General features: G+C 42.8%; 2 protein-coding genes across 2 annotated transcripts in view; one reads left to right on the top strand and one right to left on the bottom strand.

Moving 5' to 3' along the window:
* Window positions 1–5,283, top strand: part of TOX4 (TOX high mobility group box family member 4) — a 15,423-nt gene extending 10,140 nt beyond the window's left edge. The window contains exons 6-9 of the mRNA XM_047735772.1: window positions 1,148–1,228; window positions 1,572–2,315; window positions 4,040–4,203; window positions 4,850–5,283. Of these exons, the coding sequence (XP_047591728.1) occupies window positions 1,148–1,228; window positions 1,572–2,315; window positions 4,040–4,203; window positions 4,850–4,910 (1,050 nt within the window). The 3' untranslated portion in view covers window positions 4,911–5,283. The remainder of the gene's footprint in view (window positions 1–1,147; window positions 1,229–1,571; window positions 2,316–4,039; window positions 4,204–4,849) is intronic.
* Window positions 4,982–25,382, bottom strand: METTL3 (methyltransferase 3, N6-adenosine-methyltransferase complex catalytic subunit). Its single transcript, XM_047735773.1, has 11 exons — window positions 25,127–25,382; window positions 11,095–11,312; window positions 10,591–10,995; window positions 9,310–9,485; window positions 8,494–8,710; window positions 8,080–8,267; window positions 7,673–7,711; window positions 7,369–7,477; window positions 7,186–7,251; window positions 6,926–7,038; window positions 4,982–6,294 (listed from the first exon to the last, which is right to left on the bottom strand). Exons 1-11 carry the CDS (start codon window positions 25,224–25,226, stop codon window positions 6,183–6,185), a joined length of 1,743 nt encoding a protein of 580 aa, XP_047591729.1. The 5' UTR covers window positions 25,227–25,382; the 3' UTR covers window positions 4,982–6,182.

Below are 25,382 nucleotides of genomic sequence, written 5' to 3'. Positions count from 1 at the left end.
TAAAAAATAAGGGCACCTGGGTGGCTCAGTTGGCTTAAGCATCCCAATCTTGGTTTCAGCTCAGGTCATGATCTCAGGATCATGAGATTGAATCCCACCTTGGGCTCCACACTTCATGTGAAGCCTGCTAAAGATTCTTTCTCTCCCTCTCTCCCCCCGCCCCTCCCTCCCTACTATTCCTCTCTCCTTTGTTCTAAAGAAAGAAAGATTATACTATGTAAAGATACAATACAATTAACACTGAAGATGGCTATAATTAACATTGCCTTAGACTCCCCAGGTCTTGGATCAAAGTGAGTCTGCTACTTAATATTTGGAACAAAAAGCTGAAATTTATAACTTACAGCATTTATTGCTGCTCAACAGACCACTAATTTAATAGCTTTAAATAGTGGCAGTTTATTGTTTTTCATGGTAATGTGAATTGATTAGATGGTTTTTCTGATGTTCTTGCCTGGGCTCATTCTTGTGGTTGTAAATGACAGCTGGTATGGCTGGCCAAGGTGACCTTGCTCCCATGTGTGACATTTGGTGCTACTTGTTGGCTTTCCTACTCATTCACTTGGCCTCTCATCCTTCAAAAGGCCAGACTGGCTTCCTTATAGCATGGCAGACTTAGAGCAAGGCCTCTCTGTCACTTCAGCCATCTTCTTATGGTCAAAGCAGTTCATAGAGCTATCCCAGATTCAAAGGACAGAGAAATAGGTTTCAGCCCTTGATGGAAGAAACAGTACACAAGATGGGAGGAATTCTTGTGGCCATCATTGCAAATAATTTGCCACATTCCTTAAGGGAGAGTATACCCATTAGACACAGTGACAGGCTAAGCAGACTATTGATTTTATATAGTGTTTGGATCTGAGATTTTTTTTTTTTCGGTTATAAAAGTGGGCATGGGTTGGTGTTAACTCTGGGAGCACCATTGTTCTGGCAAGATTTGCTGATTGGTTGACTTTCAGATGCATGGTCACTGTAGAGTCGGCTGTGGAGACTGTCTTGATTATTAGCTTCCAGAAGTATATTCACTAAAAAGAGTTGTGCTAGTATTTAACTGAGATGAACTGTCATTCGTTGATAAATAATAGAGAATTATTAGTCTTTTCTAGGAGTATGGGGACTTTTTAAACAGTCTCTCCCTTTCCTGTAGGTATATAAGAGGAAAACTGAAGCTGCCAAGAAAGAGTATCTGAAGGCTCTGGCTGCATATAAAGACAATCAAGAGTGTCAGGTAAGAGGGCTACTTAAAGCAATAAGAAGATTTTTGGAGCTGTTTATTAGCAGTTACAAGAAGTAAATACTACCAAAAACCTGTGGGACCTGATAATTTTATGTTGTATTAAAAGTTTAAAAGTATATAACAGGTTTCCTATTGTTTCTGTCACAAACCTTACCAGTTTGTCTTTCTGAGTTTATCTCCATTATTTACAATTACTCCATTGTTTACTCCCAGAGTTCTTTTCTTTTTCCCACTCTGTGATGTATCTTTTCTTGGGAGGTGATTAGAGTGAATATGTTCTGGGGAGTAGAATGAATTTCCCAATGGCTGTCTTTATTTCTTTTGGGTCTTTTAGGCCACTGTGGAAACAGTAGAATTGGATCCAGTGCCACCGTCACAGACTCCTTCTCCACCTCCTATGGCTACTGTTGACCCAGCATCTCCAGCACCAGCCTCAACAGAGCCCCCTGCCCTCTCCCCTTCCATTGTTGTTAACTCCACTCTTTCCTCATATGTGGCAAACCAGGCATCTTCTGGGGCTGGGGGTCAGCCCAATATCACCAAGTTGATTATTACCAAACAGATGTTGCCCTCTTCTATTACTATGTCTCAAGGAGGGATGGTTACTGTTATCCCAGCCACAGTGGTGACCTCCCGGGGGATCCAACTAGGCCAAACCAGTACAGCCACTATCCAGCCCAGTCAACAAGCCCAAATTGTCACTCGCTCAGTGTTGCAGGCTGCAGCAGCAGCTGCTGCTTCTATGCAACTGCCTCCACCCCGACTTCAGCCCCCTCCACTGCAACAGATGCCTCAGCCTCCCACTCAGCAGCAGGTGACCATTCTGCAGCAGCCTCCCCCACTTCAGGCCATGCAACAGCCTCCACCTCAGAAAGTTCGAATCAATTTACAGCAACAGCCGCCACCTCTGCAGATCAAGATTGTGCCTCCACCCACTCTGAAAATGCAGACGACCTTAGTCCCACCAGCTGTAGAAAGCAGTCCTGAGCGGCCTGTAAACAACAGCCCAGAGGCCCATACAGTGGAGGAAACTTCTCCTGAGACAATCTGTGAGATGATCACAGATGTAGTTCCTGAGGTGAGCCTATTTTCAAGTCTTTCTCCAGACCAGTGGAAAGATAGAATTATTTTGGTTGACCCAATAAAAGTGGAGGTTGGTACTAGCATTTAATGTCTGGCAACCAGGAGTTCCTGTAGTAGGAGTTCCCTGCGACTGTGACTTGTCCTACCCATGATAATCTGTAGTGTTCTTGGTGAGAAACATTTAGGAGGGTGGTCTGTCCCAGACCACTTTACACAAAAGTCCTATTGCAGTTCTATGCAAAAGGATACAGCCTGAGCACAGTGTTATTTTTCAGAGGTGTCTATCCAAGGATCCTTAACTTTGGAGATATAAGTTCTTCAGTTTCTCTCACATCTCTGCTGGTTGGCTTAATGTTTTAGGTGGGGGATGGACAGGTTGAAAAAAAATTGGTTCATATCATGGAGTCTTTCCAAAGAGACATAAACCGATGCCAATTACCCTAGTTTTAATCTGTACATCACCAATAGTCTCTTTATTTTTTTTTAAGATTTTATTTATTTATTTGACAGAGAGTGAAAGCACAAGTAGGAAGAGAGAGGCAGGCAGAGAGAGAGGGGGAAGCAGGCTCCCTGCCTAGCAGAGAGCCCAATGCGGGGCTTGATCATGACCTGAGCTGAAGGAAGAGGCTTAATTAACCCACTGAGCCACCCAGGCAGGCGCCCCACCAACAGTCTTTTTAAATAAAATATGGGCCTGTTTTGAGACTCCAGATCCACAATTAATGAAGCAATCATTTAAAGAAAAATAACCCCTGTCAGCTGGAATCTGTGACTCTCCCAAGGTCTTTCTTCTTTTCTAATGGTGCATTTTATCTTCTCTTAGCCCTCCCAATCCTAGTTGAAGTAAACCAGCCTCTACTCACACCATACTTTGGACATTTTCAGGAGTATTATTCAAGTGTGGAATAAAGTCAGTGATAAGATTAAAATTAAGGAGTACTAGGGCACCTGGGTGGCTCAATGGGTTAAAATTAAGGAATACTAACTAGCATTCCTCCAACTGGAAGAATCTTTATGTCAGTCTAAAGCTGCATATAGAGGGGGAAACCAGGAACTCTTTTATAAAAAACTCTGCCCCCCTGTGATCTCTGGGTGACTCAGTTGGTTAAGCACCTGCCTTTATTTATTTTTTTTTTTAAGATTTTATTTATTTATTTGACAGAGAGATCACAAGCAGGCAGAGAGGCAGGCAGAGAGAGAGGAGGAAGCAGGCCCCCTGCGGAGCAGAGAGCCCGATGCGGGGCTCGATCCCAGGACTCCGAGATCATGACCTGAGCCCAAGGCAGCGGCTTAACCCACTGAGCCACCCAGGCGCCCCTAAGCACCTGCCTTTAGCTCAGATCATGATCCCAGTGTCTTGGGATTGAGTCCCATATTGGGCCCCTTGCTCAGCAGGGAGCCTGCTTCTCCCTCTGCCTGCTGTGGCCCCTGCTTGTGCTCTGACAAATCACATCTTTAAAAAAAAAAAAAAAGGTGCAGGGCGCCTGGGTGGCTCAGTTGTGAGCATCTGCCTTAGGCTCAGGTCATGATCCCAGAGTCCTGGGATCGAGCCCCGCATTGCACTCCCTGCTTGGTGGGGAGCCTGCTTCTCCCTCCCTCTGCCCCTGCTTGTGTTCCCTCTCTCTCTGCCAAATAAACAAATAAAATCTAAAACAAACAAACAAACAAAAAACCAAAGTAGCAATCTAATTTGTCTCTGGTGCTCTCTTCCTCTCACAGGTTGAGTCTCCTTCTCAAATGGATGTTGAATTGGTGAGTGGGTCTCCTGTGACACTCTCACCCCAGCCTCGATGTGTGAGGTCCGGTTGTGAGAACCCTCCTGTTGTGAGTAAGGACTGGGACAATGAGTACTGCAGCAATGAATGTGTGGTAAAGCACTGCAGGTGAGCTTATAGTTTCCCTTCTTACAATTCAGGTACTCCTAAATTAACTGTTGGCAAAAAGGGTAATCCTGAGTATATAATCAGCATCACCTGACCTTAAGTAGACTAGATTGCTTTATGTATATCTGATTATAGAGACTAGAAAAGCTTCCCCTGCTTAAAAAGAGCTTACATTTGCCTCATGGACAAAGATGACATAATCGGCAGTTTTTGTTTTTGATTACATTACATTCATTTACATATGCTCTTTTAAAAATATTTTAACACCTTAAGCTGTTAGTGACTATGGATATTAGCTTAGCTTCTCTCCTTAGCACAAATCTAGCTACTCAAGGAATTAGAATTTGAGCAGGACCATTATGCTAAGTGTGACAGGAGAAAGAAGGGGTGGGTGGTAGGGGTGAAACAGATTCTGAAGATTTTGCCCATCTCCCCAATTTTCCTGGAATTTACCTCTATATATGAAAGTATTGGTATTTTCCTAAGTCAAATCTGCTTCAGTAAATCAGGACTACTAAACTTAATTAAGGCCCGCTGCTCTTAAATTCATAGAGTGATATCATTTCATCTTAATGAAGCTATTTATGACAGAGTTCCAAAAGACTAGGCTATAATTCTAAGTTTATGTGTATCTCTTCTCTCTTAGGGATGTCTTCTTGGCCTGGGTGGCTTCTAGAAATTCAAACACAGTGGTGTTTGTGAAGTAGTCCTTCCTGTTCTCCAAGTCGGTCAAGACTTATCTGCTGGAAACATGTCTAAGAGCCTCTTTTAAAAAAAAAAAAAAAAAAGCTGGGCTTCTGGTAGTGCCTGATTTCAACCCATGATGGTCCTTCACGCTTCTTCCCTTTTCTGTCTCTTCAGCAGGGGCCATACTTTGGAGCAAGGCCATTGAGTTTGCTGTAACCTGGAATTGCTTTTTACTTTAAAGTACAGAGATACCAGTGATAATAGCAGAGGAAAGGGTGAAGGGAATATGAACAAGCAGAACATAGGGGTGGTGCTGGTGGGGGGTTGTTTGAGGAAACTTGGGATAATTGTCATAGGACATGCCTAAACAATTATTAAAATGATGGGAGAATACTCGGTTTTGAACCTAGGCTAAAACACTGTGTGCATCCATTTTAAAGGGGATGAAAAACTGCATTAAAGGTTATCTCTTACACAGGAACAACTGCTATCACACATACACATTGCTTTGAGAACAAAAGTTTTCAACAGAGCAAGCACCCGGGCTATAGGGAAAATACCATCGCCTGGGGGTTTCTTATTTATTTCTCTTTTCAAATAATGTTATTTCTGTAGTCCATGATCCTCCTTGGATTTATCACAGTTTATGAGTGTAAAAGGCAGAAGTCTATATCCTTAATATAAGAGGTTTTACTAAAGTCTAACGAAGTTGTGTTCAGTTGTGTTTGATGAAATTTCTTTTATAAGATAGGCTAGAGGTGTTTTCACTTACATAATATATATGCTAATTCTCTGTACACCCTAAGGATGCATTTTTAAAAAGGAAAGACAAGCAAAGCCACATAACTGTAAAAGAGTAAACAAATATTTAGAGCATGTTAGCCTTAATGATGATAACCTGAAGTGAATCAAATCTTACCTTAAGAAAAGCTGTCCCAGAGAACCCCCTTCTTGATTATGTCGTCACATAATACTAACTGCTAACCACTTTGATCCTATATAGTATAATCAACATTTTAATGCTTTCCATGCACTCATTTAGTTTGAACCCTTACAATAACCCAATGAGGTAGGTCACATTCCCAGCTTACATATAAGAAATCCTACTGAGAGATAGGTTACACAAGATCACACACGGTTAGTGGCACAGCCAGATTTTGACCTTGAAATCCCAACTACAATACAAACTTTTATTTAAATAAGGGGAAAAAAAACTACTGTACAAATATTACTCTTCAGATGCAGCCTGCAGAGCCATGGGTGTAGGTGCTTAGCTCTATAAGGAAGTGCTTCTATAGATTTTTAGGCTTAGAGATGATACCATCTGGATACCTTTGCTTGAACCGGGCAACCACATCTGGGTCTAATAGGTGAATCCCATCCAGTTGGTTTCCAAGGGTGATCCTGAAGTAAGGATAAATTAGGGGCAAACCAAAAAATCCTGGAATTAAAGGCTTAATATTGTTAAAAGATGCATATCTTTTATTAAGGCTGCCTATCATCTAATATTCATGCCAATTCCTTCAAGAAGGCCTTAATAATTAGAATAATATTTGGTAGTATGATTAGGAATTGGGCACAGATTTTGGTGTTCAAACAGGCTGGATCTGTCTTACTTAAGGGTTAATAACAGACAGCTAATCAGGTGTACTGCACAAAGTTGCTACCAATAAGTATTCTTTGGATAAATAAAATGGTAGCAACATGTCTTCCTTCTACAAATAGTCTAAGATACTGAAACTGTTGACAGATTAAATGGATTCTTAACCACCAGGGAGCAGATTCAATACATCCCACAGAATAACAGGAAGATCATTAGCAGAGACCCTTTGGAGAGTAGTGGTTTTTGAGTCTTAAAACCTGTTGGGTCTCTAGTAAACGTTGTAAAGCTCCATAAAACAGTTTCAGTACAAGCTTGGGTGGCTTATGAATCCTCTGAAGTGCGTTTTTAGACTACTCAAATAGGAGGTAAAGCTCTACTATCATCCATCCTTGACCATAAACAGGAGGGCTGTTATGTCCTGGTCCACCTTACCAGTTGGGCTGCACATTGTGTGGTCGTCCAAATAACTCAATCTTGCGAGTGCCAGGGGATAGTCTCTCAATCATGCCATAGATTTCATCTGGTTTATGACTGGTAGAACGAACCTAGGAAAGTAAAGCTCTAGTTACTTTTAAATTACCAAAGATTCCAAGTCTAGCCCTTTCCATTTATATTTATGATCAAATGAGAGAACCTGGAACACAGCTGGCTTGAATAGTGTGGAAGGTTTGGATGCCTGGGGAAGCACATACCTCAGCTACGATCACATCACAATCCAGACCTTGGTTGAAGCCTTGGGGATTTCCTTTGACACCAACCTGCTCACCACAGAGAACAAATTATGGAACCCCCAGCATTTGAACTTTTTCTCAATAAGAAGTCCAACAATTCCTCTTTCTGCTCCACCTACTGAACTGGGCCCCACTGCTGCTCACCAAGCAGTGTTCCTTCCCATGGTTCAACCAGTGACCTGTACGGCCTGTCCGAATGATGCGCTGCAGTTGATTTGTCTTCACCCAGATAATTTCATCTACCCGTTCATAACTGTGGGACATAAGAAAGAGAACTAGAGCTTTAATCAGGCTAGAGCTTTAATCAGGCTTTCACAGTTTAAGGGTAGTAATGTCTACAGAGGAAAGGACAGGGAATACTCTGGGAAAAGAGAACACATCTTAACTACAGCAATTATGTTTCTATTTCCTTGGGGAGAAAAAAAGCAACACAATGATCACTACTTACCCCCAGAGGTTCAGACATTCTCTGCCCAACTCCATGGCCCTAAAAAGAAAAGGGTTAAACAGCTACTTTCATGTCCATATTTTTAATCTAAGATACCAAAGTGTTTTCAGGAGACATTCAGTGAACATTTACATGCAAGACACCACTAGGGCACCAGGATGGATCTAAGAATGAAAACATAAAACAGTATCTATTACCAATAGGCTTACCTTTCATAAGGAACAAATATAAAGTTAGAATTCAGGTTATCAGTTGTGTTATAAACACTCATTAGGTCTCAGTAGCAAAAAAGGCTGACTTAGTCATACATTTAATAGCACGGCTAGCGAAACCCAGGATTTTATTCCCACCCAGTACTCACTCTGTACTACATCTGCCCATACCTACATATCTTGGAACTGCATTACCTGCCTGTGACCCAGAGGAAGAGAAAGCCATCATCCTGCAGTACTGGTATGTTGAGCCTGCGCATCTCATCATCTGTCAGGGTCCCATAGGGCAGCTCCATGTGAATATCCCAGGGTGGGTCAGCCATCACAACTGCAAACTTGCCCAAGATACTGACGTCCAGGTAGCGGATATCACAACAGATCCACTGCATGAGGTGGTATTTGGTCATCTTTCCTTCCTTCACTCTCAGGTTCATGGCCCCAGTCCCTCTTTTCCATTTGATTTTCCTAGTCCCTTGTAAGTATGTATAGCCCACACCATTCCCAATCAGCAAGACAGATTGCTGATTATGCCTGCTTTCCTACATGTATGGCTGCCCTACTCAAATATAAGTCCCTAAGTTGAAATAAGTTTTCTGAGCAGACAGGTACCTGAGGTGGGAAGAGTCGATCTGCATTGGAGTCCCCTCCAACACTCTGTGTAAGAGCAAGCTCTTGGCTAGGTGTATGGTCTTTGCTCCCAGGAGCCTCAGAATCCATGCAAGCATCAATTTCATAGTGAACATATTTGCAGGTGTCCATGTGGAAACATGTGTTAAGGAAAGAGCAGTCACCTAATGACTCATCAGTGTGTTTATTGATAATTCGTCTGGGAAAATAAAAAGGGAGAATGAGAATCAAGATGCTGTTCCAGAGTTAGATCCCATAGTTGAAGTTCCAAACTGTTTCAAAATTTTGCCTTTTATTACCCTCTCCTAATTTTATCTTTAGAGCTTCCTCCAAGAGTTTTCAGAGAATGGAAGCAGGTGACATAGAAAACCATAACTCACACTAAAGAATTTAATTCCTCTCTGAGCAAAGACAACTTTCTTAGGACAGGAAAGAAGGGCTTGCTGGTTAAAGCTGAATGAAACACTGACCTAAGAGCCCAGGCTCCTATTTCTCCTACGATCATCCTTCCAGGGAATTTAACTTTTACTGGGCCTCAGAGAGAGATGTCTTGCTAATGCAAGAAGAAAGGGGCATTATTTAAAAAAATCTCACATCTATTTGGGAATACAGTCTGTATTCTCTCCCATAGAACACTACTTCAGAAAGTACACCTTGAGAATCTGGAGGTCTAAGACAAATCATTAAAAACATTTAACAAGAGGATAAAAGACAGAACCCCAGTGACTGGAAGGAATGTGCTAAAAAGTAATGAGTGCTTCTGGGAGCCCCACCCAACCTCTCTCCCTCCCGAGACACCTGAAGTGCAGCTTGCGGCAGGGCCGGTCAGCATCACTGGCTTTCATGCACTCCTCCTTGGTTCCATAGTCACAGAACTCCTGTACTTGGGCCCGACCTCGTGATCGAAACTTTTCAACAATGGACTGTTCCTTGGCTGTTGTTGTGTTTAATAGCTCTAGGATCTCCTGACTGACCTGTGACAAAAGAAGCCTTAGACTTAAAAGGTTTGCAGATAAAATGAGCCCTAAACCACCTCCCTAAATTCTACCTGACAATGTCCTGTTGTAAGAGGTAAATGAGCTAACCTAATATGGGAAAAGTGGAGTCCTAGAAGAGTTTTGTCATGGGTTCAGTCCCTTCTTACAGATCTGCATTTGGGATGGAATTATAAGAAACCTGGTTCCTACTGCCAGGCATTAAGCTAGCCTCCCCTCCCCAGGAAAGCAATCCTTCCCACCAAAACCACTTATATTTACATAACCAAGACACTGAAGCACAAAGCACTTTACTGTTTAGCTGAGTCTATGCAACAGTTCTGTAAAGGAGGGTTATCATCACCTAACAGATTAGAAGACTAAGACTCAAGTTAAATTAACTTGTTCATATTTACACACCTAGAAGTAGCAAATGGGTCCGTTATTTATATTCAGAACCACAGTTAACTGCCAATTTACACTGTTTAATCATCAGTTTCTATAATTAATGGTCCTTGTTACTACCTTCCAGGATTAATGTCCATTCATCTCCTGCTATTCCCATACTTGGGCTCCTCTTCCACTTACCTGATGATTCTTCCAATAACAAGCATCCTCAAAACTGGAGTTTCTTCACACTGGCATTAGTGACATTTGGGGTGAAGTATTTCTTTGTTGTGTGGGGACTATCCTACTATGATTGTAGGATACTTAACAGCATCGTTTGCCTCTATGCAATGGATGCCTGTAGCACTCCTGTGTTGTGACAATCACAATGTCTTCAGACATTGCTATATGTTCTCTGGGGGAAGGTAGGGGGGACAATAATCCCCAATGAAATTGAAATTGAAAACCATTATTCTAAACCCTCAACCCTAAGAACTGCTCCTTGCCCTAGGGGTAAATTCCTCCCCAACCAAAGCTGTAACTAAAAATATCTATGTAAGGAGCGCCAGGTTGGTTCAGTTGGTAGAACATTCAACTCTTAATCTTAGGGTTTTAAGTCTGAGCCCCATAATGGGTGTAGATTACTTAAAAATAAAATCTTAAAAACAAAAACAAAAAAACAAAGTGTATGCATGAATGCATTTCCATCTACCCCTACCTTCTTACTCTGTTGTTCCTTGGTAGACTGTTGGTTCAGAAGGCTCTCTATCTCCAGATCAACATCCGAGGCAGCATGTTTCCTCGATTTCTTGGTTGGCTCCTTGGCTGCTTCTGATGCTGAAGAGGCCAGACCAGAGGCCAAAGAACTAGCAAAGGCAGCTACTGTGGCTGAATCCTGCTCTGCACGCCGCTTCTGTCCTGTGATAGTCCCTGTTACCTCCCCAGGGCCCTTCTTTTCTGCCACAGCGCCCATCATGGCAGAGAGCTTGGAATGATCAGCATAGGTCACAAGAGTGGGATGTGCGTCATCTTGTAAGAGACCTCGTTTTACCTCAATCAGCTCCTGAGCTGCAAACTTCTGTAGGAGGCTTTCTACCCCATCTTGAGTGGCAGGGGCATCTGGCTAGAGAAGGAGGGGAGGGGAGGAAAAGACAGTAAGACACTGACCACGAACTGAAGCAAAGAAGTGGTATATCCCAACCCTGTCTTATCAGGTCATTACCGTGGAGATGGCAAGACGGATAGACACAGCATCAGTGGGCAATGTTAAGGCCAGATCAGAAAGGTGATGTAGCAATTTCTTCTCTAATTCAGGGTCTGTAGCTAGCTCAGGAACTGCTGAAGCTGTGCTGGGCTTAGGGCCACCAGAAGTGGGTGCAGTAGGCACTGGGCTGTCACTGCGGAAGGTGGGAGACAGTGCTGCCTCTGGATTTCGTAGATCTAGGAGTAAAGAAAAGTGAAAAAAAGGATAAAGGGTAACCACTGTAGGGCTATCTATACACTCCTCAGAGGAGTCAAGTTCTCCAACGGTCACAGCATGTACTTTCATTTCATGCAGAGAATTCTCTGACCAAATTTAGCACTAGATCACCTTTCCTCAAACATACTCAAGCATTCACTGCTTTGCTGAATTTTTTGGATTTTGTGGGAACCACTTACCTTTTCTCTACTGAATAAGGTATTTTCCTAATTCCTGTCCCTGCTGTGCTTCAAAGGAAATTAGCAGCATGGTAGATTTAAAAGTCCATACCACCTCCCTTCAGTCACTCTAAATGGTAACTAACCCAATATTTATGGGTGCCTGGGTAGCGAAGTTGGTTAAGTATCCCAACTCTTGGGGCACCTGGATGGCTCAGTCGTTAAGCATCTACTTTTGGCTCAGGTCATGATCCCAGGGTCGTGAGATCAAGTCCTGCCATTGGGCTCCCTGGTCAGTGAGAGGCCTGCTTCTCCCTCTCCCACTCCCCCGCCTGTGTTCCCTCCCTTGCTTTCTGTCAAAGAAATGAATCAATTTTTTTTTAAATATTTTATTTATTTGACACAGAGAGAGAGATCACAAGTAGGCAGAGAGGTAGGCAGAGAGAGAGGGGGAAGCAGGCTCCTTGCTGAGCAGAGAGGCCCAATGCGGGGCTTGATCCCAGGACCCTGGGATCATGACCTGAACCGAAGGCAGAGACTTAACCCACTGAGCCACCCAGGCACCCAAATCTTTAAAAAAAAATGCATCCCAACTCTTAATTTCACCTCAGGTCATGATCTCAGGATCCCGTGTCTCGGGCCTATGGTGGGCTCCTGGCTTGGCGGGGAATCTGCTGGAGTTTCTCTCTCCCTCTGACCCTCCCCAACTTGCTCGCACATATGCATGTTCTCTCTCTCTAATAAATAAGTAAACCTTTAAAAAAACATTTTTAATAACCCACATTTTTTTTTAAAGATTTTATTTATTTATTTGACAGAGAGAAATCACAAGTAAGCAGAGAGGCAGGCAGAGAGAGAGGAGGAAGCAGGCTTCCCGCTGAGCAGAAAGCCCGATGTGGGGCTCGAACCCAGGACCTGGGATCATGACCTGAGCCGAAGGCAGCGGTCTTAACCCACTGAGCCACCAGGCGCCCCTAGAATGTGACTTTTAAAACTCAAACACAATAATCTTATAAAACTTTGCATGGGGCACCTGGGTGGCTCAGTGGGTTAAGCCGCTGCCTTCGGCTCAGGTCATGATCTCAGGGTCCTGGGATCGAGTCCCACATCGGGCTCTCTGCTCAGCAGGGAGCCTGCTTCCCTCTCTCTCTCTCTCTCTCTGCCTGCCTCTCCGTCTACTTGTGATCTCTCTCTGTCAAATAAATAAATAAAATCTTTAAAAAAATAAAAATAAATAAATAAATAAAACTTTGCAGAAGCCCTGGTCACCAAATATACTTCCTGACTGTATTTTTATCACTTACCCTATTATTTCACAAGCTGGTACCCATTGTAACCTTAATAAGACTTAAGAACTCAAATTAGGATACATATTACCCTTTAGAAAGCTTAATATCTAGGATTATTTAGTTAAAATAAAGAAGGGGGCATCTGGCTGGCTCATTGGTAGAGCATACAACTCTTGATCTTGGGGTTGTGAATTTGAGCCCCATGGTGGATACAGAGATTACTTAAAAATAAATCATTAGTGGGGAGCCTGGGTGGCTCAGTGGGTTAAAGCCTCTGCCTTCAGCTCAGGTCATGATCCCAGGGTCCTGGGATCGAGCCCCGCATCGGGCTCTCTGCTCCGCGGGGAGCCTGCTTCCTCCTCTTCTCTCTGCCTGCCTCTCTGCCTACTTGTGCTCTCTGTCTGTCAAATAAATAAATAAAATCTAATAAATAAATAAATAAATAAATAAATCATTAGGGGCGTGAATTTGAGCCCCATGGTGGATACAGAGATTACTTAAAAATAAATCATTAGTGGGGAGCCTGGGTGGCTCAGTGGGTTAAAGCCTCTGCCTTCAGCTCAGGTCATGATCCCAGGGTCCTGGGATCGAGCCCCGCATCGGGCTCTCTGCTCCGCGGGGAGCCTGCTTCCTCCTCTTCTCTCTGCCTGCCTCTCTGCCTACTTGTGCTCTCTGTCTGTCAAATAAATAAATAAAATCTAATAAATAAATAAATAAATAAATAAATAAATCATTAGGGGCACCTGGTTAAGTGTCAGTTAACTGTCTGCCTTCGGCTCAGGTCTTGATCCTGCAGTCCTGGGATCCAGCGCCTCATACAGATCCCTGCTTAGTGCAGAATCTGCTTCTTCATCTGCCCCTCCCGGCTTGTGCTCTCTCTTGCTCACTCTCTCTCTCCATAAATAGAATATTTTTTTATTAACACAATGTATTATTTCCTTCAGGGGTACAGGTCTGTGATTCATCAGTCTCACACAATTCACAGCGCTCACCATAGCATATACTTTCCCCAGTGTCCATCATCCGGCCACCCCAACCCTCCCACCCACCTCCACTCCAGTAACCCTGTTTGTTTCCTGAGACTAAGAGTCTCTTATGGTCTGTCTCCCTCTCTGGTTTTGTCCCATTTCACTTTTTCATCTCTTCCCCCACGATCCTCCACTTGGTTTCTCAAATTCCACATATGTGATCATATGATAATTGTCTTTCTCTGATTGACTTATTTCACTTAACATAATACCCTCTAGTTCCATCTACATCATTGCAAATGCCAAGTTTTTTGATGGCTGCGTAATATTCCTGTGTGTGTGTGTATGTGTGTCTGTGTCTGTGTCCACACCACATCTTCTTTATCCATTCATCTATTGTTGGACAGCCAGGTTCTTTCCATAGTTTGGCCATTGTGGACATTGCTGCTATAAACATTGGGGCACATGTGCCCCTTTGAATCATTATATTTGTATCTTTGGGGTAAATACCCAGTAGTGCAATTGCTGGGTCGTGGGTCGTAGGGTAGCTCTATTTTCAACTTTTGGAGGAACCACCATACTGTTTTCCAGAGCGGCTGCACCAGCTTGCATTCCCACCAACGGTGTAGGAGGGTTCCCCTTTCTCCACATCCTTGCCAACATCTGTCATTTCCTGCCTTGTTAATTTTAGCTATTTAGCTATAATTTTAGCTATTCTGACTGCTGTGATTAAATAATAAAATAAAAATGAAATATTAAACTCAGGACCTTTATCAGAATTCTGTTAAATATGATAAGATACAGGGAGCCTGAGTGGCTCAGTAGGTTAAGTCACTGCCTTTGGCTCAGATCATGATCCTGGGATAGAGTCCTGCACTGGGCTCCCAGCTCTGCCGGGAGTCTGCTTCTTTCTCTGACCTTCCCCCCTCTCATGTTCTCTCTCACTCTCTCAAATAAATAAAATCTCAGGGAACCTGGGTGGCTCAGTTGGTTAAGCCTCTGCCTTCAGCTCAGGTCATGATCCCAGGGTCCTGGAATCGAGTCCCACATTGGACTCCCTGCTCAGGAGGGAGTCTGCATCTCTCTTTGCTTGCCACTCCCCCTGCTTGTGTGCTCTCTGTTGAATAAATAAATTAAAAATAAATATCTAGGGGCGCCTGGGTGGCTCAACAGGTTAAGCCTCTGCCTTTGGCTCAGGTCATGATCTCAGGATCCTAGGATCCTGCCCCGAATTGGGCTCTCTGCTCAGCGGGGAGCCTGCTTCCCCTCCACCCTCTCTCTGTCTGCCTCTCGGCTTACTTGTGGTCTCTCTCTCTCTGTCAAATAAATAAATAAAATCTTGGAGGCGCCTAGGTGGCTCAGTGGGTTAAAGCCTCTGCCTTCAGCTCGGGTCGTGGTCCCGGGGTCCTGGGATTGAGTCCCACATCAGGCTCTCTGCTCAGCGGGGAGCCTGCTTCCCCTTCTCTCTCTCTCTGCCTGCCTCTGCCTACTTGTGATCTCTGTCAAATGAATAAATAAAAAATCTTAAAAAAAAAAGTTCCTATAAAATAAATAAATAAATAAAATCTTTAAATAGGATAAAATAAGTAAGTAAATATCTAAAAATAGATAAATCTTTAAAAAATATTGTAAGATATAACCAGATCACTAGTTTACATTTAGAAATATTTTAGTTACTTAGACACTTTTACTCTAATGGAATTGACTTTAGTAAAATTTGACTCAGAAATTCCAAGGAATTGAAGCTGAACTATATACCAAACACCTTGCTGGAACAGTTACATTTTATGAAAATAAGTTAAACCCTATTTGGAAAATAAATTCCACAATACCATACTAGCTGGAAATGTTAAATATCTGACGGAATTTTCTTCAATTTGCTTATGATTCCTTTATGTTCTGCTGAATCTTATGAGTAGAAAATTTGCCAGATGAACTGACACAAGTTTCTTGTTTTGTTTGGTAAAGAGGTACTGTATACGTGGAGGGATCCCTGAAGCACTTTCAAGGTCAGGATGAGAGAATTCAAGAGCAACAGACCCAAGCTAAAAATATATAAGAAATATAAGTGAAAGGGTGCCTGGGTGGCTCAGCTGGTAGGGCGTCTGCCTTTGGCTCAGGTCGTAATCCCAGAGTTCTGGGATCAAGCCCCACATTGGGTTCCCTGCTCAGCAGGGAGCCTCCTTCTCCCTCTGCTGCTTCCCCTACTTGTATTCTTTCTCCCTCTCTGTCAAATAAATAAATAAAATCTTTTAAAAATATATGTGACAATTATTATTTAGCTTAATTGAAAGACTACACACAAAATTTCTGCACTGAAGAGGACAGAATGATGACTACTGAAGTCCCCGCAATTCAGAGATTTTAGGAGTCTAATAACTTGAGCTAAAATACCCCAATTACAGTTTACACTAGGATAAAACTCTGAGCTTTAAAAAAAAAAATCAGTCAAGTTTTAAATTTTTTTGAAGTAATCAAAAACTTTAGGGGTGCCTGGTTGGCTCAGTCATTAAGCGCCTGCCTTCAGCTCGGGTTGTGGTCCCAGGGACCTGGGATCCAGACCCATGCTGGGCTCACTATTCAGTGGGCAGCCTGCTTCTCCCTCTCCCACTCCCTCAGCTTGTGTTCCTTCTCTTGCAGTCTGTCAAATAAATAAATAAAATCTAAAACAAGCAAAAAAACCCCAAAACTTCTTTCATTAAGCAATTAAAGCATAATCAATAGCAAATATCATTAAGGCAGAAGAAACAAGGTACTTTAAAATTAGGATTTCAGGGACGCTGGGTGGCTCAATTGTGAGCATCTGCCTTTGGTTCGGGTCATGCATGATCCCAGGGTCCTGGGACTGACTCCCACATCGCACTCCTTGCTCACCGGTGAGCCTGCTTCTCCCTCTGCCTGTGCCTCTCCCCTGCTTGTGTGCATGCTCTCTGACAAATAAATAAAATATTTTTTAAGAAATTATGATTTCAGGGTGCGCCTGGGTGGCTCAGTCAGTTAAGTGTCTGCATTTGGCTCAAGTCATGATCTCAGCCCCACCTCAGGCTCCCTGCTCAGCGGAGAGTCTGCTTCTCCCTCTCCTTCTGCCCCTCCCTTCTTGCTCTTGCTCTCATATACATGTACACATGGTCTCTCTCTCAAATAAATAAAAACTCTAAAATTAGGATTTCAGGCATTATACCCACAAATTGTTCTATATATTATATACTGATATAACTCATTACACATATGTTTGTTTTTATACATTATACACTGATATAACTCATTATATATCTTAAACTCCTACAGTATGCCAAAGGGAGTAAATCATATTAGCTATTAAACCAAAGATACTGATAACAGAAAATGGGGCTAAAGGAAGATGGGGCTAAGTTTTAAGTCCATATCCAGGATACAGGTCCTTTGTTGTGCAGCTCTGAATTTTTTTATATTTTAGGTAAGCCATGAATTATCCACTCCCCCTTAATTCATGTTCAAACTTTGGGCCAGGTATCTTACACATGCTGCTGACACTAATATGAGATTTTGTTTATTAGAAAACCAGCTATGGCACCTAGGCAGCTCCATCGGTTAAGCATCCAACTCTTGTTTTTGGCTCAGGTCATGATCTTAATGGTCCTGAGATCAAGCCCCACATCAGGCTACACACTCAGCGGGGACTGTGCTAGAAGATTCTCTCCCTCTGCCCCTCCCCCCACTCACTGGCAGGCCCTCTCTCTAAACACATCTTTATTTATTTATTTTTAAAGATTTTATTTATTTGACAGACAGAGATCACAAGTAGGCAGAGAGGCAGGCAGAGAGAGAGGAGAAAGCAGGCTCCCTGCTGAGCAGAGAGCCCAATGCGGGGCTCGATCCCAGGACCCTGGGATCATGACCTGAGCCAAAGGCAGAGACTTTAACCCACTGAGCCACCCAGGTGCCCCTAAACACATCTTTAAAAAATAAAGGCCTAGGGGCGCCTGGGTGGCTGCCTACCACGGGGGTTGTGACCCTACCTGCCTACCATGGGGGTCCTATAAAGAGCCCCGTATAGGGCTCCTTACTCATCAGGGGTGTCTGCTTCTCCCCCTGCCTCTCTTGCTTCCCCTGCTTATGCTCTTGGGCTCTCTTTCTCTGCCAAATAAATTGAATTTTTAAGAAATTAAAAAACAAAGACCTAAAAACGTAGTAATAATATCTAAATAAAAATTTTAAAAGGCCTAAGCTCCCTATAGATAATACCTACCCACCTTTTTTTTTTAAACCACCTTAAGTTAAAGTAAGTAAATAAAATAAACAAACCACTTTAAGGTATGACTGACATGTAAAAAGCTGAAATGGGGTGCCCTAGGTGGCTCAGGCAGTTGAGCGACTGCCTTTGGCTCAGGTAGTGATCCTGGAGTCCTGGGATTGAGTCCCGCATCCAGCTCCCTGTTCAGTGGGGAGCCTGCTTCTCCCTCTCCCTGTGCCTCTCCCCCTGCTTCTGCACCCGCTTTGCTCTCTGGTGAATAAATAAATCTTAAAAAAATAAAATAAAAAATAGGGGTGCCTGGGTGGCTCAGTGGGTTAAAGCCTCTGCCTTCGGCTCGGGTCATGATCCCAGGGTCCTGGATCGAGCCCCGCATCGGGCTTCCTGCTTAGCAGGGAGCCTGCTTCCTCCTCTCTCTCTCTTCCTGCTTCTCTGCCTACTTGTTGTGATCTCTGTCAAATAAATAAATGAAATCTTTTTTAAAAAATAAATAAAAAAATAAAAAATAAAAAGTCGAATATATTTAACAGATATAACTTGATAACTTAATGAGTTTGTAAATAAGGATACACACCCATGACACCATCACTACTGTGAAGGCCATAAACCTATCTATCACCTCCCAAAGGGTCATTCCACAGCCTTTATTATTATTTTTGTGTTAAGATCACCTAAGTAAGAGCTACCCTCTTAGAAAAAAATTATCTTTTATTTATTTTTTTAAGTAATCTCTACACCCAGTGTGGGGCCGGAGCTCACAGCCCCGAGACGGAGTCACATGCTCCAAGCCTGAGCCAGCCAGGCATCCCCTACCATCTTAGAAAATTTCAAGTATACAATACAGTATAGTTAGCTATAGGCAGTATGCTATATAGTATATCTCTACAACTTATTTATCTTGCATAATTGAAACTTTGTACTTTATGACCATCACCTCCCCATTTTCCTACTCCAGCCCCTAGCAATCCGCATTCTACTCTCCACTTCTGTGATTTTACTATTTTAGACTCTGTGTCTCAAAGATGATCTAAATGAGATTATACAGTATTTGTTTTTCTGTTTCTGACTTATTTCACTTAGGATAATGTCCTGCAGGTCCACCCATATTGTCATAAGCACCAGGATTTCCTTTCGTTAAGGCTGAATATTCCATTGTATGCATATTCCATTTTCTTTATCCAATCATCCAATGACTGTCGGTTAGGTTGTTTCTGTATCTTGTCTATTGTAAGCAACACAACAAACACTGATGTGCAGGTACCTCCTAGAGACCCGGATTTCAATTCCTTTGGATACCTAGGATTGAGAGTGCTGGAAAATACGGTAGTTCTATTTTTTATTTCTTGAGGAACCACCACACTGTTTTCCATAATGGCTATACCAATATTCATTCCCACCAAAAATGAATCAGGGTTCCCTTTTCCCCTTGCCAATACTTACTTTTTGATTTTTTAATAATAGCTATCCTAACAAATATGAGGTGATATCTCATTATGGTTTTGATTTGCATTTCCTTGATGATTAATAATGCAGAAGAGCTTTTCATATACCTGTTGGCCATTTGTATATGTCTCCTATGGAGACCTATTATATCTCGATTTTGTATATTTTGCTTATTTTTTGCCCATGTAACTTAAAAGAAAATGAGAACATTGTCCCTCATTAAAATTTATGTCAAGGGGTGACTGGGTGGCTCAGTCAGTTGGGCGTCTGCCTTTGTCTCAGGCATGATCCCAGGTTCCTGGAATCAAGTCCCACATTGAACCCCTGGGATTGAGATTCCAGCTGAGCAGGTAGCCTTCCTCTCTCTCTCCTGCCTGCTGCTCCCCCTGCTTGTACTCTCTATCAAACAAACAGATAAAATCTTAAAAAAAAAAAAGTTCCACTAAAGATAAAATATTAGCTTAGACATAAAAATATGGCCAGCCTATTAATATAACACTGTAGGGCACCTGGGTTGCTCAGTTGGTTAAACAACTGCCTTCAGCTCCAGTCATGATCCTGGAGTCCCAGGATCAAGTCCCGCATGGGGAAAAAAAAGAATTCCTGCTCAGCAGGGAGTCTGCTTCTCCCTCTGACCCTCCCCCTTCTCAGGTTTCTTTCTCTCAAAAACAAAACAAAACCACAACCAAAAAAACTTTAATAAATAAAATACTAATTTAACACTGTAGGGGGCGCCTGGGTGGCTCAGTTGGTTAAGTTTCTGCATTTAGCTCAGGCCGTGATCTCCAGGTCCTGGGATCAAAGTCCTGCATTCAGCTCCCTACTCAGTGGGGAGTCTACTGTCTCCCTTGCCCTCTGCTCCTCTCCCCATTTGTGTTCTCTCTCTCAAATAAATAAATAATCTTAAAAAAAAAAAAAAAAAGAGCTGTACTTCATCTCTATGGAAAACAATTTGGTGGGGGTGCCTGGATGGCACAATTAATTGGTTAGGCATCTGACTCTTAGTTTCAGCTCAGATTGCACTCTCAGGGTCACGAGATGGAGATTCAGTGTAAAGTCTGCTTCAGACTCTCTGTGCCATTGGGCCCCCCACCCCGGTGCACCAATGCACACACTCTCTCTCTAAAATAAATAAATAAATCTGTTTGGGTTTTTTTAAAAGTTTTTTTTTTTTTTTAAGATTTTATTTATTTATTTATTTGACAGACAGAGATCACAAGCAGGCAAAGAGGCAGGCAAAGAGAGAGGAGGAAGCAGGCTCCCCGCTGAGCAGAGAGCCCGATGCGGGGCTCGATCCCAGGACCCTGAGATCATGACCTGAGCCGAAGGCAGCGGCTTAACCCACTGAGCCACCCAGGCGCCCCTTTTTTAAAGTTTTTATTTATTTATTTATTCATGATGGAGAGAGAGAGGCAGAGGCAGAGAGAGGCAAAGGGAGAAGCAGACTCCCCGCTGAGCAGGGAGCCCCTCGCAGTACTCAATCCCAGGACCCTGCCTGAGATCATGACCTGAAGGCAGACGCTTAACTGACTGAGCCACTCAGGCGCCCCTAAATAAATAAATCTTAACCCCCCCCCAAAAAAAGAGTATGGTGGTTCCTCAAAAAACTGAAAATAGGGGGAACCCGGGTGGCTCAGTAGGTTAACTGACTGACTGTTTCAGCTCAGGTTATGATCTCAGGGTCCTGAGACCCAGCCTTGTATTGGGCTCTGTGAGCATGAAGTCTGCTAGCGATTCTTTCCCCTCCCTCTCCCTCTCCCCACAAACCATGCCCATTCACAGGTGCTCTCTCTAAAACAAATTAATTAAATCTTTTAAAAAATTGAAAATAGAATTTACTGGGCGCCTGGGTGGCTCAGTGGGTTAAAGCCTCTGCCTTCGGCTCAGGTCATGATCCCAGGGTCCTGGGATCAGGCCCCGCATCGGGCTCTCTGCTCAACGGGGAGCCTGCTTCCTCCTCTCTCTGACTGCCTTCTGCCTACTTGTAATCTCTGTCTGTCAAATAAATAAATAAAATCTTAAAAAAAAAAAAAAAAAAAAAGAAAATAGAATTTACCATATGATCTAGAAATTTCACTTCTGGATAAACATCCAAAAAATTTGAAGCTGGATCCTGAAGAGGTATTTGTACACTGATGGTTATAGCTGCATTATTCACAACAGCCAAAAGCTGGAAGGAACACAAGTGACCTCTGACAGATAAATGAATAAACAAAATGTGGTGTAAATATGCAATGGAATCTTCCCCGGCCTTAAAAAGAAAACAAATTCTAACACAGGGATGCCTGGGTCGCACAGTAAGTCAGGTGTCTGCCTTTGGCTTGGGTCATGATCCCAGGGTCCTGGGATGGAGTCCTACATTGGGATCCTTACTCAGCAGGGAACCTGCTTCTCCCTCTGCCTACCACTCTCTGTTTGTGCTCTCTCTCTATGACAAATAAATGAAATCTTACCAAAAAGGAAAGAAAGAAAGAAAGAAATTCTGACACATGCTACAACAGGATGAACCTTGAAGACATTATGCTAAGCGAAATAAGCAAGCCATGAAGGGACAAACACGTTATAAGTCTGTTTGTATCTATAGTCAAACTCATGGAAACAAAAAGTAGAACGGTGGTTGCCAGGCACTGCACAGGAAAGGAAAATAGAGAGTTTCTGTTTAATGTTTATAGAATTTCAGTTTTGCAAGATGAAAAAGTTCTTGAGATAGGCTGCAAAACAATGTGAATATACTTCAAGCTACTGAGCTATACACTTAAAAATGGTTAAGATGGTATCTTTTATATTATGTGTATTTTGCCACAATTGGAAAAAAAAAAAAAAAAAAAAAAAAAGCTGTACTTTAAAAATGCCAAACTGGGGCACCTGGATGGCTCAGTGGGTTAAGCGACTGCCTTCAGCTCAGGTTATGATCCCAGGAGTTCCAGGATCGAGTCCCACATGGGGCTCCCAAGCTCCGCAGGGAGTCTGCTTCTCCCTCTAACCTTCTTTCTTCTCATGCTCTCTCTCAAATAAATAAATAATCTTTAAAAAAAATAAAAATAGGGCGCCTGGGTGGCTCAGTGGGTTAAAGCCTCTGCCTTCAGCTCAGGTCATGATTCCAGAGTCCTGGGATCAAGCCCCACATCAGGCTCTCTGCTCAGCAGGGAGTCTGCTTCCCTTCCTCTCTCTCTGTGCCTGCCTCTCTGACTACTTGTGATCTCTGTCTGTCAAATAAATAAATAAAATCTTTAAAAAAATAAAATAAAATAAAATAAAAAATAAAAATAATAAAAATAAAAATGCAAAACTAAGCAAGATCTCCCAAAGCTTCTCTGTCCATGGTATCTACATTCATCAATGATATGAATACATTTTAGTTCACTTAATACCCTTGTCTTTTCTCACTGAGCTTTGAAGTAAACAATTAAGTATCAGATTTCAGTAATGTTATAAAAATCAAGAGGTAGTAAGAAAATTTTTATTTCCTGTGAGAAAAGAATGGAATGATCTAAATTATTAGTATCCTTTTAATTTTATCTTACATGGAAACTTGATTAATAAACTAATAGAGTGTGTCTCATGTCTTCCTAAGAATCCTAATGCTCAAAGAAATAGATTCTTTGGAATAACCAAAATAATTCAAAGAAAGAACAGTGACAAGCTGATTTATTTTGTATTTTATCTCTATCTATTCCCATAGTACCAGATGGGCCAGCCAAAGCTGTAGGCCAGAAGACAATATATGTTTAAGCACAACCTTAAAAAAATTTTTATATAAGTCTTAACCATATTCTTTAGGCAGATGTACTAGGAATCGTAACCATATATTTATTAAGTGGGTCAAAAGATTAAGTCAAGAAATATTTATATCAGGGGCGCCTGGGTGGCTCAGTGGGTTAAATCCTCTGCCTTCGGCTCAGGTCATGATTCCAGGGTCCTGGGATGTAGCCCCGCATCGGGCTTTCTGCTCAGCGGGGAGCCTGCTTCCTTCTCTCTCTCTGCCTGCCTCTCTGCCTACTTGTGATCTCTGTCTGTCAAATAAATAAATAAAAATCTTAAAGAAAAAAAAAAGAAAAGAAATATTTATATAAAAAAAGAGTATATTCAAGGAATAATACAGTCTTGTTAAAATTATTAAACATGCTTAGTGAGAAACTGTATGAAGTATGACACTAGTAGTTAGGTTTGCACATGGCACAAAGTTTGGTTAATACCAAAGTGTGGGGGGCGCCTGGATGGCTCAGTGGGTTAAAGCCTCTGCCTTCGGCTCAGGTCATGATCTCAGGGTCCTGGGATCGAGCCCCGCATCGGGCTCTCTGCTCAGCGGGGAGCCTGCTTCCTCCTCTCTCTCTGCCTGCCTCTCTGCCTACTTGTGATCTCTGTCAAATAAATAAATAAAATCTTAAAAAAAAAAAAAGAAAGAAAAGTGAAATGGACCTTAAAATTGAGTACTAAGTAATCCCTGATCGTAGGACTTGCACTACTTCTTCCTCTACTTGCCCTGCACTCTTAACTTCTCTTTACTTATCTAAGTCCTATGTAGCCGTCAAGATCATATCACAAGTGCTAACTCTTAATGCCTTTGCATCTATAGCCAACTCTTGTTACTCTTCCCTTCCCTGTCTATACTTACTATGGATTCATTCATTCAGCATTTTACATATACCATATTGTAGTCCTAAATTTTTATAAGCATCAATCCTTTATCCCCAAATAAATTTTAAACTGTCTGAGAGCAGGGACAATAGGTTACTTATCTTTGTCCATCTAGACTTATGGACACTGTAAATACTCAATAGATGTTTGTTTATTATAGTGTGGAAGTCCTGACAGAACATCTTCTAGGTTCCAGGGGCCAGAACATGAGCACATGGACCTGGTATGTAGCAAGACAAGATTTAGAGATGGGCTCCAGTATACTGATAAACACTGGAACAAACTACCCCAAGGATGATATGGATTCACTATCTTTGTGGATCTTTATAACTGATTTGCCTTAAATAATCCAGGGTTTGTGCTGGGGTTAGGGGTAGGTAAAAGTGGACAATCATCCGAGGTTCCTTCAAGTCTTCTGACTGACACAGGGGGCAAGGGGAGGGGAGATTAAGTTTAAAAACATAAAGCAAATATTTTTAGATTTCTGACTAGGGCGTAAATCGCTTAAGACAATGCGAGTTCTGCTACTCATCTACAACTCTGTGAGGGTCACTGAGCTGAGCACTGTAGATATAAAGGTTCGGTCCTTGCTCTCCTTGTGGCTACAGTGACAAAGAAACCACCACTACAAAGCACTCGCTATAAGAAAGCGCCATAGCAGCAAAAAAAAAAAAAAAAAAAAAAAAAAAGGGCGGGGGGACTTAACTGCTTCAAGGGATGGGGGGCGGAGAGGCCTAGCAAAGGCAACGTTCTCTCAGACTTAAGAGGAGTCAGCCAAGTGACCAGGGGTGGGGTGGGATGGCAGGGACCAGGCTTCTGCCCTGAGACTGTGAACTGGAGGAACCAAGGCCCGGGGTAGAACTAACTGCAACTATGTACAGGAGGACGAAGTGCCTGTTTGCTGAGGATGAAGAAGAGAGTCCCGACGTACCAGGCATTAAAGAAATGGCCGCTTGGGAAAGGGTGCTGACTTGGGAGCTCTTTTTCTCCAGGTTTCTCTCCCGCCCACCCTGGCTAAACACCGACCCGGACAGCCGCGCGCCTCACCCAAGTGCCCCGAGTCTTGCTTCCGCCTCCGCTGCAGCCTCTCTCGTAGCGAGTCTAGCTGCTTTTTGTGGGCCTGGATAGAACTCCACGTGTCCGACATCCTACTTTCTCAGCTGGGACAGCTCTCGAATCAAGCGCGGTGGACTAGCACCTCCCAGCCCCAGCAGCAGGAAATCTCCAACTCTCACGCGGACACCCCCGGGCTAACCGGAAAGAGATCCCGGGAATGCGCTAGCCGGGAAGTCATTTTCCGTTT

This window comes from Lutra lutra, chromosome 7 (genome assembly GCF_902655055.1).
Source record: "Lutra lutra chromosome 7, mLutLut1.2, whole genome shotgun sequence".
Lineage (NCBI taxonomy): Eukaryota > Metazoa > Chordata > Mammalia > Carnivora > Mustelidae > Lutra > Lutra lutra.
The sequence above is the reverse complement of the archived record's forward strand: the minus strand, read 5'-3'. Positions and strand labels throughout refer to the sequence as shown.